Here is a 16,693-nt window from a genome sequence, read left to right as displayed (position 1 = left end):
TTCCCCTGTGCCCCCATCATCACAGCCAGGTCGCAAAGTTACAGACAGAAGAAAGTATGGCTCCACTCAGGGGAATTTGATGAAGTGCTCAGTGATTCAGCCTGCACTAACTTTAAAAGCTAAGTGCTTTTGCCATCTTTCAGGAGACAGTCCCGAAATGAGCCCTGCTTCGCCGTATCAAATTAAGGTTTTGGTGATTGAACTTTTTCTTAAGTACTTCACTCATTTTCTGTCTCACACTAGTTTCTGAGATCCTCTGGCAAATCTTTTTCATGGCAGGCTTTCCTTGGTTATCAACTTTAACCCCGGGAAAGACTCAACAGTTCTGGAGTCAGGTGCAGTAAGAGAAGACTTAATGCAAGCTGAAGTCATGTATTAAATAGGATAAAAATTAAATTGTGAAAATAAGCGTGTGCAACAAACAACTGGAAAGTCAGTTTTCATGTAGTATTATGGGTTTGATACTGTTTGCCCTCTGGCTGCGTGTTCCTAGCACAGACAAACACTCACTCAGTGACTGTGTCACTGCAGCTGCATGCTATAAGAAAATTCATTGCAGTTCTCAAAAGCTGCTTTGCCATGCTGTCTTCTTTATTTAAGAAAAAAAAAAAAAAGAAACCCCACCAGAAAAAGGCTCTAGGGAAGTAAGGGAAGCTCAGCAGTTTTCTCCAGAACACCAAAACTAACACTTCTGCAATATCCTCATACATTTTATTCTTTACCTGCCGTGGCTGGTTGGCTGTTTCACACAGTAATTATTTTCACTATGGAAAAGAATTGCTCCTAGCTGTGTGCCATGTGTTCTGTTTTTTTGAATGTTCCTGGCATTGTCCCCTGGCCTATCATTATTAAATTCATGTTCCATTAATTTTACTCATCTTCCTACTAGCCAAGAAACCTTCAGCACCCACAGAAGAATTAGAAGATGCCAGCCTGCCAGCATCTGAAGACAGTCCACAAGCCTTACTTGTATCTGAATCCACAGATTCCCCCCAGAAACAGACAGAAAGAAACCCAGCACAGCTCCCCAGCCCTCCGCTGCTCCCAGCTCCACCACCTAAGGCATTCTCCAAAATCACAAAGAGCGTAACAGGTCAGTCATGACTGGTCAGTAAAGACTTTTCCATCCTTTGCATGTTGTTCGCCTCCACAGCACTGTATATAATTCTTTTTTCTTACATCCTTTGTTAAGCCTATTGCCATAAACTGCTGTGAATCAGGGTAGTTACAATGAGTGAAGAGGATGCTAATGATTTCCATAAACTGAGCGGTCTGGTTGCCTGATAACAACGCACTGATCTTTGTACTTCACATATTTATCTGAATCTCTCAGGGGATTATTTGTTGTGAGTCTATTGCACTAAACACATGTAAAAGAAATCAAACCAACCGCAAACGTCTGCTGAATCAGATGCTCCTATCAATATGTCATAAAACACAAGGAAGATTTAAATGTTTTCATTACCTAGACTCCCGCCAGAGAACAGTACAACCAGGCTGAAGTCCATAGGTTCTGTGGAGGTTTCTGTCTGAAGGGTTTGCTCTCTAGAGAAGGTGTAACAGAGAGCTATGAACCTGGTCTGGTTACACAGAACACACATACGTGATCCACCTGGCTCCGACACCGCAACCCTCCCTGCCAGACTTCACTGAATGTTTCAAGAGCAATTCCCCTGGGCCGGATTTTCTAATGTATTGCCAATGTTGTTACATTTTCCAACATTCTGGCATTGCAGAAAGGGTGTTAAAGTGAATATGATTTTAGTTTGTTCTGATTTTAGGGCCCTACATATGGTAAAAGCAGTTTAAAGGGCCTTATTGCAAATTAGAATCAAGTCCTGACATCCAAATGTCAGACCAGTTGGATATTTAGACTTTTAAATGACAGCCATTATCTCAGCCCTGATTTGCATCCACACTCATCTACTGGCACAAGAACAGGGTTTTCAAAGTCACCAGGAAGCAAAATACCAGAAGGCATTGTGATCTGACCATTGGGTTTCATAGAAAACATTGGGGTTTTCAGTCCTTTTGAGGAAAAGTACAAGTATTTGTTTCCCATGGAAAATATCCATATTTTGCCCATGCTTAAAAGCTGTAAGAGTTTAAGTGGGAGCTGGATTCAAAATGGTATCATAATGCTTCTTGGGCACTGCTGTACAGATTGCCTCAACATTCTCTGCTGTGAGTCAGGCTCTACCCTGCCTCTTCCACCTTCCAACACAAACAGGCACAACCAGGACAGCCCTCGGGCCGCTGAGAAGGCCATGCTCTGGGGAGATGTAGGCTACTTGGAAAACCTGACCCACAGAGGGTAACAGATCACAGCTCCACCAGGCATATCCCAGCTTTTTGAGTCTAGATATTTTGCTGCTTAACAAAGTATTTCCTCTGACATCCAAGATACTTTGAGTTTTGTTATTCCATTCTCATCTAAATTTTCCATAAACAACAACTCTTAGTTTTCTCAGTGTCTCCAGTATCTATAGACCCTTTATCAATAGTGATAATACATCTGTTTGTTTTTGTTTGGATGCAGAGGCAGTGGTAAGTTAAGACTAAACAAATACTGTCAATGAGAAAAAGGGAATACAAATGTATGGGGAGAGAGAAACAAAGAGCAATTATGAAAGAAAAGGGAGATGCAGAGGTTGAAAAGCTCTTTTGTCTTTAGTTTTTTCCCCCTTAACAATGTTAGAGATGCTGTTAGCAGAGGAGTGAGGAATAAGCCAAGCACCAATTAATCACAGAGAGAGGGGGAACAGGGCAAGGTGCCAAGACATCACTTTGCAAGATTATTCACAGAACAACTGTCATTAGGACAAATAAGGTGTGATCTAAGGAAACTCTCAACTCTCGATATTGGCCCAAGCTGCAGTGAGGACAGAAGTGGCCCTTGACCTGTTCCAGGAACAAGCAGGTATAGAGATAACAGTCTCCTCCCCTCCTGCTTTAGGGTTGAGCAGAACCCAGAGTTCTTCCTCTGAGAAAACATGGACACCCTCTCTCCATGCAGTGGTATAAAGTAGCTCAAGAGGTGGTTTTTTTCATCGCCTCAGGCAATGATTCAATGGGCAATGATCAGTCATAAATGCACTCTGTGCATCTCCGCAGTAGCACATAATCAAAATCCCCTCGAGTGCTGGAAAGACATCTTTGCTCAGCAGAGGTTGGCTGGCCCCTGGGCACAGCACCCATCCTGATCAGCTCAGGAGGAGCTCGGGGTGGAAAGCGTCTCATTGCCAAGACATTGCTCACTGGGCACCTACACACTTGAAGAAATGTCCTCGTGCTTTCAGACATTTTCAGATTTCAGAGAGTATAACTTTTGGACAAGCTTGATCCCTGTTGTCTGGATGCAGAGAGAATTGAATGAAGCTCTGGCCATTGGTCAGGGTTCTGGGTTTCAAAGGAGACAAATGTGAAAAAATGCCTTCCAGAAATTAAGGAAATAGTAAGTTAGATCTTTCCTGGAATAACAGAGAAGATTGTAATAGGGATGTAAGTCTCCTCATTGAAGGAGAAATGTGAAAAAGAGTCCAGGCTTTAGTGTTGCTACTCTTAAAAATTTTTTCAATGTTCGATTTTGGTTATGGCTACAGGAGCTCCCCTTCCCACTTCTGCTTTTGCTCTTGCCCTCAAAAATCCTGCTCTCCAGACACCCAGCTCTGTTTCCAGCACTCAGAGTCCCCACCAGATTTCCAGCAGTGAACATGGACCAGTGTAGTTGGTAACTGTTATGCAGGATGCTGGGGCTGAGAGGAAATATTTGGTAACTGAAGTTAATAAGCAAACCTATTTTCATCCTCTCCAGTTTTCTAGTCAGTTACCCTGCTTAAGGATAACCAAGCCCTTTTTATGGGGGTATTTCAGGATACTCCTGGCCTGAGCAGAAGCTTTTCTCTGCTAGGAACTGAAGGATTTCTCTCCTAAGTAAGTGAGAAAAGGAAAATGATCTGTGAAAATAAGTTTGTACAAAAGCTGTACAAGCTGGGTCAGTTTAAATTCCTATTTAAAACACTAGGTGGCAACAAGAGAAAAGAAATACCCTTCTGTATGAAGCACTTGCATTGCCTTTTTACACCAGACTGAGCTATTGGTGTAAACACCACCATATGCCAGAGGCTTGGGATGGAGAGAAAAGGAAAGCGGAAAGGGGAAGAGAACTGCAGAAGAGAAAAACTCATCCGCATCTTTTTCAGGGCAGATGTTCAGATATCTTAAGAGTGTCAAACTATTACATTTACAACCAGGGAAATGGCCACTGTGTTTTGGACTCAGGTGCTGGGGAAATGTATATATCAAAGTCTAATTTCCAATAAAATGCTTACACAGCATAAAAAATATCTGAATCTGTGGGTAAAAAAGATTAGATCGCCCCACCTTTTTCCCTTCTTAGCGCTCAATTCCATATCTTTCATTTGGATTTCGTTTGGCAAGTCTTGTTATGCGAACATTATCCTCATATTATAATGATTTTGGCATTTCCTCAACTGGCATATGAAAGACAGAGGTCTAAGCTGTGCAGCAATCACAGAGGAGCAGATAATGATACTGGTACATTCTGTCCTGACTGAGAACCACAATACATAAATTTTAATACAGTCTGCCAGAGTCCAGCAGAGAAAGTGCTAGATTGGGAAGCCACCGCAGTACAAGCATCGGCGGTTGGGAGGAACAGTAGTGGCAACCCAGAATATAGCGGTGGGCTGGGAAAAAGGAGAATCTGGTACTGCGGGGAAAAGGGGAATGGGGGAGGCATCTATATTTCTAGATCAAAGATCTGGATCTGTGTAGTATAAGGCTTTTGAATTCAGGCAGTTACTCAGTTTAACCAGTCACCTCCTAGCAAGAACAAAACACCACCATTTTTCTCTCTTCAACACAACAAATTAATTGCACACTCTGTGTGCAAAAACCAAAGGCATTGCACAACCTCTCACCCTCGGTGTTTTGACAGCAGGAAGCGAAATAGATGACACAGCCATGAAATCTCCTCCGTCCACCATCCTGAAGAATTACGTCATTGTTGGTTCCTCCCAAATCTCAGGACAAGCTGCCCTCTTCCATCCCTCTGGCCAGAAAAGTTCCGATCCCCACGTCAGGGGACAGGTAACAACGCCAACTGGTTCCCCTCACCTGGCTGCCGTCCACCTGCCTTTACCTCCCAGCAGAGTCATTGAAGAACTTCACAGGGCTCTGGCCACCAAACACCGGCAGGACAGGTACGTACAGCCTCCTGGCACTATGGGTGCATAGAATCATAGAATCATCTAGGTTGGAAGGAACCTTCAAGATCATCTAGTCCAACCATCAACCTAACTCTGACAAAAAACCCATCACTAAACCATGTCCCCCAGCACCATGTCAACCCGGCTTTTGAACACCTCCAGGGATGGTGCCTCAACCACTTCCCTGCACGAGGACACTCATTCCACTAAATAATTTCTCTTGGTAAACCTCCCTAATTTGTTATTGGAACTTTATCTACTTGTACAGCTTGGGGTTGCCCTCCTCTTGATGCACTACTTTGAACTTCCATCCCTGGTTAAAGTGCTTAATTTGGCAGTTACTTCAAAGTTTTCCCTTTATAAGAAGGCTAATGTGACATGGAAGTAGGTTTTCAAACAGGTAGAATCATTTGATAATCCTCGACCTATTGCAAAAGAAAATTTGCTGACAAAAGAAAATTTACTGACAAAATCCCAAGTCAGAGTACCTAAAGCAAATCCTGCTCCAAATATCAGTACTGTACATATGAGCAACGCTACTATTTCAGCGTATGTCTCCTGGCTTATACACGAGCATATACGGGATCCATTTTTAATACAAATGCCTGTGTGGAAGTACACTGGGTACTTTCTCTGCTTTTTATTATAAGCCCTCCTGGGAATTGGAGGAGGACAGAGATAACCTTTTCCATCAGAGAGCTTTGGAGTTAAGTTGGTAACATTTCTCAATTCCATAGCCGCTATTCTCATGGGGAATAGATTCATAGAATATTATTTCCAGGCCCCGTTAAACCTTTGTCATGATCATAAAGTATCAGAATGGAAATATTTCATGCCATGTATGTTTTATATTAGAAGGACGTGCTGTGTGGGGTTTTTTTAATCAGCACGGTATAGCATGTGGCTATATATCAAAGAAATACATTAGCCACTACCCTTCCATACCTTATTTTTATGACAGATAGGAAAGTAGATCCATGTTAGCCATTCTCAACACAGTCTTGAGAATGCCATCCCACGTCCTCCCATGTTGAACTCTTTGCCCTGGCCTTTATAAGCTACGGGATGTTCTGCTCATCCTCATTTAATGATAAGTTCCTCCCGTGGCAATAAAAGAGTCTTTTGTAAAAACTGTGCTGTACACCTTCCACCCACAGCTTCCATGGAAGAGAAAGCAAAGGCTCTCCAAAAAAACGAGTGGATGTCCGTCCACCCAGAACATCGAGCATCGAGCGCAACAAGGAAAAGGAGAACTCGCTGAGTTACAGCAGTGATTCAGAAAATAAGCGGAACTCAGTTAAAGAGTCGGATGAGAACAAAGAAAACATGATCATGAACTCAGAACTCAAGGAAGACTCTGTTTTTTATCAGGATGAGGAAGTTTTGAATGACTCCATTATTTCTGGTAAGGAAAGTCACTTATTATAAAGATATATTATCATAGCAGAACAGAATGCTCTAAACAAGGCAGCACGCAACAGAAAATACTGAGCAGTATAAATCCCTCTGTTGTAACATCAGCTTTTTCAAGGAATCTTGGTGAAAAGCTAAAGGTAAATTTGAGTCATAGTGACTTGTGATGGTGTTTGTGTTGGTAGATACTGCACACTAAGATGATGTTTAGACTTATCTAAGTCAATGTATTCGTATTAGCTTTACCCTTGCAGCTGCTGACATACCCTTTGTACTCTGGGTCTGACCGGTAGCATGTGCACACACCTCTCACTGTCACCGAAAAGTGGGAGAGACCAATGAATCTAGGAAGGATCTAGGAACATCCAGAGAAAATATTTTAAAGAAGAAAGTTTCTTCTCCATTTGGTCCATTTTACCCTTTCTTGAGACATATGGGTAACACATTGTAAAATCCTGAGCAATTATTTGAGAGGGCTTTGGCACAATAATCATCTCTTATTTTTAGGAATAATTTTCCCTCATTTCTTTCTTTGTAGCTACACAGCCTTCTTCCTCGTAATTAATTTCTCTCTCTCTCTGGCTGAATGCCAAAGACTCTTCACACCTAAACTTCAGTCTCTGCACTGAGAAGCCTGTTCCATACTCCCCTAAAACTTAGCCATCATAAGACTTGAGCTTTATGCACAGGATTCTTTTAGATGGCTGGAGATCACTGTGGACTGCCTTGTTCTTGCAGGTTGTAAATGCACATTTGCAAAAGACCTAATTTCTTGTACAAGCCTGGTGCTTGTTCTGCTGGCATTCAGGCACATCCTAGGGGCATAACAAAAACCCAGGCCGTGCAGAGGTCCAGCTGTTTGGTGTCTAAGGAGGCTGCCACGGACCATGGAGGGGTACATGGCCAGTGGAGCAACACAGTCACTTAAACCACACAAGTCCTGGTGTGGGGTGGTAGTACTGCAGCCCCGGAGATGTGACTGCTGCCCATCTACTCAGTGCAAGCTGGGACATAAGGCATTTCTGGTCTTGACAGTGGGTGGCACTGCCTGTGCCAGCATTCACTCTACTGCTTCCACTCACATTTCAGAGAGCCATGAGAGATACAGTACTGACATGGACAGGGATAGCACCGGAGTAATTCCCTGAAAAGCTCCAGACTCCTTCTAGCTTAAAAAAATCTGGGCTGGTTTGCAAGTCAGGAGGTAAAACTATCCGTTAATCCAAAGCTGCTTTACAATTAGTGTAGTGCCTTAGCACACCACCAGCCTTGCCATTGGCACTGCCATGCAGAACAGTGCATCAGTGCCACAGCCCCATGGCTACGGGGAGCTTGGGACAGGTCACAGATAACTCTGGAAAAAGTGAAAAACTGTACCTTGACTTTCCATTAGCACTCTACTCAATAAATCATTCTTTTGCCTAAAAGCACAAGGCAAGAGAGAAGCCTTGTGCGTCGTTTTAAAAAAATAACAAACTAGCATGTAGCCCACAATTGATAACCTGTGCAAGCAAGGTCTCTCCATCAGCATGCAGCACTGGGGTTTGCCTGCTGCTTGATAGAAAGAACAGTAAACACACAGGAAATTAAATGTCATGATTCAACTGAATCAAAACAGGAACTTTAGTCAGGAACCTGCAGACCAAGCATGAAAGGGGTGTGAATTTTCAAAGCATTATTGTTGACCTAGCTGAGTGGCCATAACTCATGAAACAAGCCACAGCCAAGATCCTGCCTAAGATAGCTTGGTCATGGGACAGCCCGGCACTGAACGTGCCTTATTGACCAGGAAAAATAACCCTTATGAAGACAATACTGATATAAGGGTATTTGCAGGTTCACTTTCCACTGAGATAGTGATCAGGAAGAAACTTGCCTCAGGGTACTGAAAAGGGATGTGGTGAAAACTAGTTTAGGGGTTTATTTCCTCTTTGTTCTCAGATTTTATTCATTTGTTTATTAATTCTGAAACATCAGATATGCAGCAGGTGGAATAACAGAACTGGCCATCAATGGGGCCACTCAAGATGAAAACAGATGAACTAATTACAGAGTGTTTCCCAGCATGTCTCCCTGAAGGGGGTAACATCATCTCCCCCTTTTCACTTTGTTGGGCAGGTATTATTATTCAGGAATTAACCCAACTGGTGAGGCATGGGGAATGGCTCCTTAGACTAGCAGATCAGCGTAATCCAGATCTCTTGCATTTTTATTTGGTGAAATACCCTAAAGATTAATCAGTGCACAGTGCATATGGACCATGGGAGTGGCTATAGCATAAGCCTTTTAGAAATCCAGACATCTGGATGAAGTGAGCACAGCTTATCCTGAGTGGGTTATACACTCTCCACTCCCCTAATACAACAGCAGGATTCGGGTTAAAGTTGAGATTTTTCAGATGTGATTTGTGTTTTTAATTTCACGAAGTAGCAGACTCTTTCTGAGTATGCAGCAGAGCAGCCTGGGAGTAGACAAGGCCCTGAAAAGCTGCTGCACTTTGTTTCAAGCAAAATACTGCATTCTTCCATCTCACTTGGAAATACAAGCCTCCAGGGCATACGCTGAGCTCACTTAAGCCAATCTCTCCACATCAGCTTCAAAACCTGACTTCTTGCAAAAAAGTCCAGCCTTTAACCTGCAGAGCATCGATTTCAGCTGGTTTTCAATGAGATGAGGGACAGCAGAAAGTGAGTCCTGACCTCATCTGAGCAAATAATCAATGTAATTCTAGCCCTTGTCCTCCCACAAGTCAAAGATCAGGAGTGTATGGTACACCAAGTAGTTTTATAACAGCCTGAAGGGAGTGGGGATAGTTCTGCACACTCACACCTTGGCTGTCACCAATGAATGGGAGAATAACTGTTTAGAGTGCACCTCCAAAAAAAGCGTTTAACAGGAAGAGCTCCCTTGTTCCCTTCTAAGCAGTTCTGGACAGAGGTATGCCTGTGCTGTAGAGTGTATACATCCATTGCTTTCAGTGCAGCCAAGAAATGCTGAGCTGCACCAGGCAGATGGCCAGCACATGGGCAGGACAGTCTCCTGTTCCATGCTCAGGGTGCACGTGCGCTCTCTCTGCAGCAATCTCCTGACACGACCAAATTCCTCTTGCCACCTGTTTAAAATTTCCAGGTGAAAATGAGAACACGTTCAGGGATACCCAGGGATTTGCTAGCCCCAAATGTGCTTTAGATTGTTTCCAGAAGGAATTCTGTTGGTGCCTGTGCTGTACGGATCGAGTGCTGCAAACGCCCACTCGGCACCCGCTCCCAGCGAGGTGGGGGCTTGAAAACCCTTGACAGAGTCCCAAGTGTGTGGCTTCGTGAGCCAAATGCTTCCGATGGAGCCATATATCCAGTTAGCAGAAGGCTCTGTGTGGCATCAGCCAAATCGTTTAACTTCTTTACCCATCTGTTAGATGCATACCTACTACTTCAGAGGGCTGTGTGCTTTAATTAATGTTTGCAACAGACTTGGAAAGCGTTAGGAGGAAGGTGCTGAACAAGGGCACAGCGTTTAGACTCTATGCAGGGCTTTGAGCTGATTACAGTTTCTAACAAATGTCATTTTACACCACTGCAACTATCAGAAGACTTTTCCCCGCTCACACCAGGAGACCATAACTACTTTCTGCCCCGGTCTTCCCAACATGGATGTGTGGATGTGGTATAGAGTCCTTCCCTCTGCATAAAGAAATTTGAGATCAATACTGATAATAATAATGTAGGTCCACAGAACCCTAGCAAATAAAACTCCAGTATTTGGGAATGAGAATCTGTTTAGGATTTAGTATCTTGCCAAGCTCCAGAGCATCCTTTAAAAACCAGACTTTAATCCTATCTCAAATGCCAAACAAAAATATCAATTAAATGTCATTTTCTTTAAAAGTGAGATGACCTTTTATAGAAAAGGTGAAGCATTAAATTAAAAATACAAACCTTTAAAGTAAAAAGGAACCAAATCAAAATAACCTCCTATTACACACCACGCTCCCCAGATGAAGCAAATGCAAAGATTTAACTGTAGCTGCTGCATACCTGACAATACACTGAACCCCAGCTGCTGTAGCTGGTGCTACTCAGCAGGGATGATTTTCAGACTCCACTGAAGTCCTGGACTGGACACCAGAAAAGCCAGCACAGCAGAGACATGTGGGGATCTGGGGTACATTTACCTCCTTACAACCTACCTGTGACACGATTGCTGGGAGAGAGCAGTCCTACCAGTACCACTCAGCACTCACTGGTTCTAATACCACTTCCCTCTTTCCCCCTCTCCATAAGCAAGCTATCCCTCATCAAACAAGGACACCACCTCAGACTTTCAGTTGGCATTTGAAAATAAAGATGGCTTTCTATTTTACAGCCATTTTATTGCGTGCCTTTCCAAAACACATGGCAAAATAGTTTTATAAGCTCAGGAGTCCTATTTTCACTTGTTTTGCCTGCTGAAGTCTAAAGAGTTACACCAGAGATACAGAAACATCTGAGCTCAAATGCAGCTCCCTTTAGTAAGAGTAAGTGGATGTTTCTTATGTCACTAGAGGGGCAGCGTCAAGGACTCCACATCCAGCACACTGAAGAGCAGTAGACTCCTACTCGGAACAGTTGCTGCATGGTCTCCTGTGAATAGTTCTTTTATAATGGCAATTTTTTAAGTTGTCTGGTTTGATGGAAAACATGCGGTATCATATTTTTACAATAAGCACAACAGGTCATGCAATCACAGGAGGTATTTGTGTCTCTTCTTACCCGAATGCCCAGCTAAGCTGCCAGCATTCTGCAAAGCATCAGAAAACCTGGCCTTTACTTTAACTCCTTGGAATATTTGCCCCTGCTCTCTTCAGAGGGAAAGGCCTAATGTCAACAGAATAGTTTTGGTTGCTAAATAATATTCTGATGTGACACACTGGCACACTGGACGGGATGTAGATGTACATAATGGTTTACATTTAGTGTTATGAGTTACACACGGTGTCTGCTCACAATTCTGATTTTCTAATTTTTAATGCCAGAAAATCAAAATAACATTTTTTATAAATATATAATTATATATGTATGTGTGTGTGTGCATATATACACACGCAACAAGCAGCCAGTTGGATTGTTTCAGTTACCAGTATCTATTCCTGGTCACGCCTGGTGACCCCAAGAGGAAGGTGTACATTCCTGGTCACCCCTGTCACTGAGTGATCCAGACCTTCTGCAAAGGGATCACTGAAAGGCTCAGGAAACAAGGACTGCACTGGGCCCTAGGGATGCTCAGAGGACTGAGGCAAGATGCACAGCCTCTGACTTCTGAACTAGCAACGTGAATCGTGTCTCAGCTGCAAATAATTTTCACCTGAGAGCACTGCTTACTTATAATGGATAACAAAGACAACAGAGGAATATGATCCTTCTGCATTTGTAAGCAGTTTTGTGTGTGAGCCCCACACAATTGTAGTGCTACTTACTCGTACGAATGCATAGAACTGCTCATTGCACAGTAACGTAGAGATCACTCTCACTCTCTAGGTTTCCCCCTCTGCATATGTTCATATTTCATCTCCAGGAGCTGTCTTTCTAATAATTTTCTTTTCAATGCGTGTCTCAGGTACTTTGCCAAGAAAATGCAAGAAAGAACTGCTGGCAGTAAAACTACGGAACAGACCAAGTAAGCAGGAGCTGGAAGACAGGAATATTTTCCCAAGGAGGACAGATGAGGAAAGGCAGGAAATCCGGCAGCAAATTGAGATGAAACTCTCAAAGTAAGTCTATCTAAGAATGAGGAGGAATCTCCCTTTACAAGGGAGCATCCTCTGAGTACTGTCAGATGGGACACTGTCTCCCACCCCCAAGTTCATTTCCTGCAGTGAATCATACACAAACTAATATGGCATGTTTTCAGCTGTCAGTCAGTCACATGAAAAAAATCTCAACTCCCTCTTCTCTCAGGATTCCCTTGTTTTCAATAGAAAACAAGACAGAAGTCAATGGCGGGGCAGGGGGGGGGACACGACAAAATTCTGCCAAATTTACCTGCAGCTCCACCGATGTAAATCAAGATTTTGAGGTTCTCCAGAAAGGCTAGTGCTTTAATGAAAATAATAAGGCTATTTGTTAACCTGATTTAGCTTTGTCAGCACTAGCCAAATGTGAGGCTGAGGGCAACTGTTCCAGCTGCACATTGACTTGACCAAAGGCAAGCTGCTGTCTGCACTGGTGGCTGTATTTCTGTGTGTCCCTCCCGGGGTGGGTGTCTGTGCAGGACCAGCCGCAGGGCCGGGGGGACGGCTGCTCTGCATCAGTAACCAGGGCAACGGGGCAGAGCTGCCAGAGAAACAGCATCGCTGCGGCGTGTAGCCTAGAGCAAAGATTTAAGGTAACTGCGAGGCTCAGGCTGCACCATTTGGTTTTTGTGTGTGTTTTTTTAAGAGCTACATTTGGATATCTGCAAACATGAATATTTTAGATGAGACAAAGTGGATTGTTAAATAATCTGTGCTGTGCCTGCCCACACTGGGACAGTGAGCGCTGCTCACCGCCAAAATGCTTGGAATCAAATTGAGAAACATGAACAGAAGTTCATTTTCAAGGCTTATTAAATATTAAATAGCTCAAGCCTCTCCTGAAAGAAACATTTTTTGATATTTAGGCTAGCTCATTCATGTGTGTGCATTTGATTAAGCTGTACCTCAGGGGACGGGGAATGAGAAGCACGTATATGGATCAGAGCACAGGTCCTAATGGACCAGAATTTACGGAGGAAAACATCACTGCCATCACCACACTTGCCCTCAGCTAAGAAACGAGCTGTTGAATGAACAGATCAGAGCTTGGGTGTACCTCACCATGCTCCTGAACGTTGGAGATGGAATAATCCCCTTCCCCCAGTCTCAGTGATTGCTGCTGGTTCTATGTAGCATGGTAGCACGTTACACCCACAGGAGAACAGTGCATTGTGCCAGGGACTGCACAGGACACAGCAGATGACAGTCCCCATCACAAAAGCATGTACATCCCATACAAGTAGAAAATACCATGTTACAATTTACATTAAGTTCCAAGAGTTACAGGAGGAGCAAGTCATAGATGTTCCACATAAATACCCCTCGTCTTAAAGTGTCATGGACCTTGACCACGCAAGCCTTGTGTATTCATATCAAGGAAATATTTCAAGCCGCACTTTGATACTGTTAGTTCCATTCTTTTGGATGGTCAATTGCTCATTAAATGTCTTCATAGGTCAGGAGCCTAATTTTATAGTTCTAAAATAAACAAAACTGGTTTCCACCCCACTGCACCCCTAAAACCAAGTTGGACCATCACAGAGTACTCACCGAGTGAGAAGATTGTCTCATATCTAATCACACCTCATATTGCTGAAATGCCTAGAAGGTACATATCTTTTCAATACAGCCTGGCTTCTCTCAGGGTGAAAGGTCTAATGGAATTGCCATTTCAGGTGGTGCAACTACAGGATTTATCCCTTTCTTTTCATTTAACATTTAGCTTGCTTAATACGAGCCTAAAGAATTACTTTAAAGGACGCATACCCAAAGTCAAGTGTCAGTACAAGGACTTAAAAAGGCAACTGCTCTGCTGGTGAAGAAAAGGGCAGGTCCTTACTAGAAGCCAGGAAAAGTAGTGTCTATGGGCAAGTGCAGTGAAAGACGCCTCCATAGTGCCTGCGGTGGTCTCATGGAGCAATCTGGGGGGCAGGCTATTAGTGTCACTAGTAATGTCTAGAGGATGGCTAAAAACCATCTTTGTTCCAAGTGCTGGAAGACGCTTTCATTTAGTTCCTTCCTCCCGGAACACAGAAGATTCAGCGCATCCCGGGGAACAGACGGTGCAGAGATTGCTGGAGTAGCCAGGAGTGGCAAAACAGCTTGGAAGCAATCTCCCACACAACTTCCAGCGCATATGTGCCCTGGCAGAGCTCAGCTCTTAATTCACCCACCAGAATAGAACATGGCCATGCAAACAAGCTCAGGTGGTGGACGCATCCAGGAAAATATTTACACCAGGAAAAGAAAGTACATGTCAAAAAAAAAAAAAAAAGTAAGTAAAAATGGGTAGTGTTAAAGGCCAAAAAGTCAAAGCCCTAGAGATATCCCTCTGGAGTTTCTAACTAGGTCTCACCTCCCAAACCCAGAGCACCCCAGCACAATCTGGCAATCATGTGGAAATGTAACCACACTGGGCAGAGCTAACACTTGCACCTTTAAACCCATTCATTTCACTGGTATTTGTGCAGCGCAGTCTCTTTGTGTCCTTGTGACCACTTGGGAGTTCATAGCTCAGGAAGGTACTCCTAAGCGTTCAGGTGTGAAGCACTGACCGGGAAATGGGATCCAAGAGAAATGTCTGGTCCCTGCATGATTTCGCCACTACCTGTGCCCATAAGAGCACGTTGGTGCTGCTGCTGCACTGGTAGCACTGGTAACAGCAATGGGACTTGCCAGCTCAGCTACGAATCCACATGTACTATCATGTATAGACCTGTATGTTAGCACAAAATAATGTACGGGCAGAGTAGTCAGTAGGTACATGGCTGGCTGCATACAAACAGCAAGTAAACAGGCAGTTGTTTTCAAGATCAATATTTTTCAGCATATTTGTAAGGATTTGAAAGTCTACAGCTGTCTAGCAAATTGCCTTGGTCCCACAGCTAACACAGCCTAGCTCCGTACTCTGGAGGGAAAGCTATGCTGACGTATATAATGTGCAAAATATAATGAATAATAGTGTCTATGGAACTTCAAAATGGGGAGACAAAAGAATAACATTTTCTCAAAACCTCTGTATTTTTTAAATGGTTCTGGTTGTAACACATTTCAACAGTAGCTGTGAACCTGCCGAGATAAACCAACCCTCTGCTGTCACCCTGATGGGTGTTTATGCAGCCAAAGCTACAATCCCTGTTCTTCTCCCTCTTCTCACTCATTGCATCTCAAAAGGAGACTAAGGAATTCTGTTATATCTTTTGGGCCAGATTCTACTTTTACAGCTGAGCAAGACCACTGGCTTCAGCTTTATTATTGACTGACAGCAGCATGAGTACAGATTCAAGTATTCATTTGTGTGCATTGCTGGTTTTGAAGAGTGTATTTCCCGTATTTTGTGCTTCCAGCCCATTCACTCTACCACTTGTTGCCGTGGAAACATGCGCTTCTCCCTCCTGCTCCATCCAAAATGGCAGTATTCTGTTTTCCCCAGATTTCCATTTCCAGTAGTGTTTTCTCTTACTAATTCATGCATCCCCAGCGCCCCAGGCCACGGTGTGCACTTGCAATATTCCACTGTGCATTAGCCAGCAGGGCTCCCCCCAGGTCCCTTCCCGTTCGGTGTTGGGAGTGCAGATAATCAGCCCTCAGCGGAATTGAGCGAATTGAGAGCTCTCTGTGGCAAGAGGCAGCAAAGACATTTGCAAGTACGATTATTTGCAATAACTGCTTTCTGCCTTACAGTCTGACTTTGTCCTAGAAGGGGTTTATGCTGAAACTGGAGGAGTAAAATAGTTGCTAGACTGAAGAGTGACGCAGAAAAAGGCTGTTTAATTAAATTTGATATCTGACTGCTTAGAAAGTTAATGTTTGAACTGCCTGGGTGGCTGGTACTCCTCAACTACGCCTTGTATAACCACAGTTAAAGACTCTCCATTATTACTTAATGTTTCAATGAAAACATGAATTCCTGGAAAAGATTATACTTGTAATTTTCACTTCATGTTCTGTTGCATCTCCTTAGATATTTGCATAAGTAGACACGATGCATTAAGTGGCACTTAAAAGATTATGGAGACAGGAATTCAGATACTGAAACGTGGGCATCAAAGGAGTCAGACAAGAAGAATGATGCTTTTATGGACACAGAGCGGAACCAAAACCCAAGCACCTAAAATTGATTTTTACCACATTGAAATACTTGGCACGTGTAAGCGGATCATGCTGGGGCAAGATTTCTTGGCAACGTAAAGTGAAAAAGGAGGTATCTTTATTGAATACTTTACCACATCTGGAAATCTGTAGTTCTGCTACTGCCCTGAGGTTCTTGGAAAGGCATTTT

General features: G+C 43.4%; 1 protein-coding gene across 2 annotated transcripts in view; it reads left to right on the top strand.

Annotated features, from left to right (window-relative positions):
* PHACTR3 (phosphatase and actin regulator 3) overlaps nucleotides 1-16,693 on the top strand; it is a 71,117-nt gene that overhangs the window by 32,123 nt on the left and 22,301 nt on the right. Inside the window, exons 5-8 of one of the 2 annotated variants that reach the window (XM_014957117.1) lie at nucleotides 890-1,093; nucleotides 4,961-5,225; nucleotides 6,389-6,636; nucleotides 12,237-12,390. In XM_014957117.1, the coding sequence (XP_014812603.1) occupies nucleotides 890-1,093; nucleotides 4,961-5,225; nucleotides 6,389-6,636; nucleotides 12,237-12,390 (871 nt within the window). The remainder of the gene's footprint in view (nucleotides 1-889; nucleotides 1,094-4,960; nucleotides 5,226-6,388; nucleotides 6,637-12,236; nucleotides 12,391-16,693) is intronic. The other variant, XM_014957125.1, reaches the window with a different exon arrangement.

This window comes from Calidris pugnax, unplaced genomic scaffold (assembly GCF_001431845.1).
Source record: "Calidris pugnax isolate Ruff unplaced genomic scaffold, ASM143184v1 scaffold50, whole genome shotgun sequence".
Taxonomy (NCBI): domain Eukaryota; kingdom Metazoa; phylum Chordata; class Aves; order Charadriiformes; family Scolopacidae; genus Calidris; species Calidris pugnax.
Note: the sequence above shows the minus strand (reverse complement) of the source record. Positions and strands in the feature narration are given on the sequence as shown.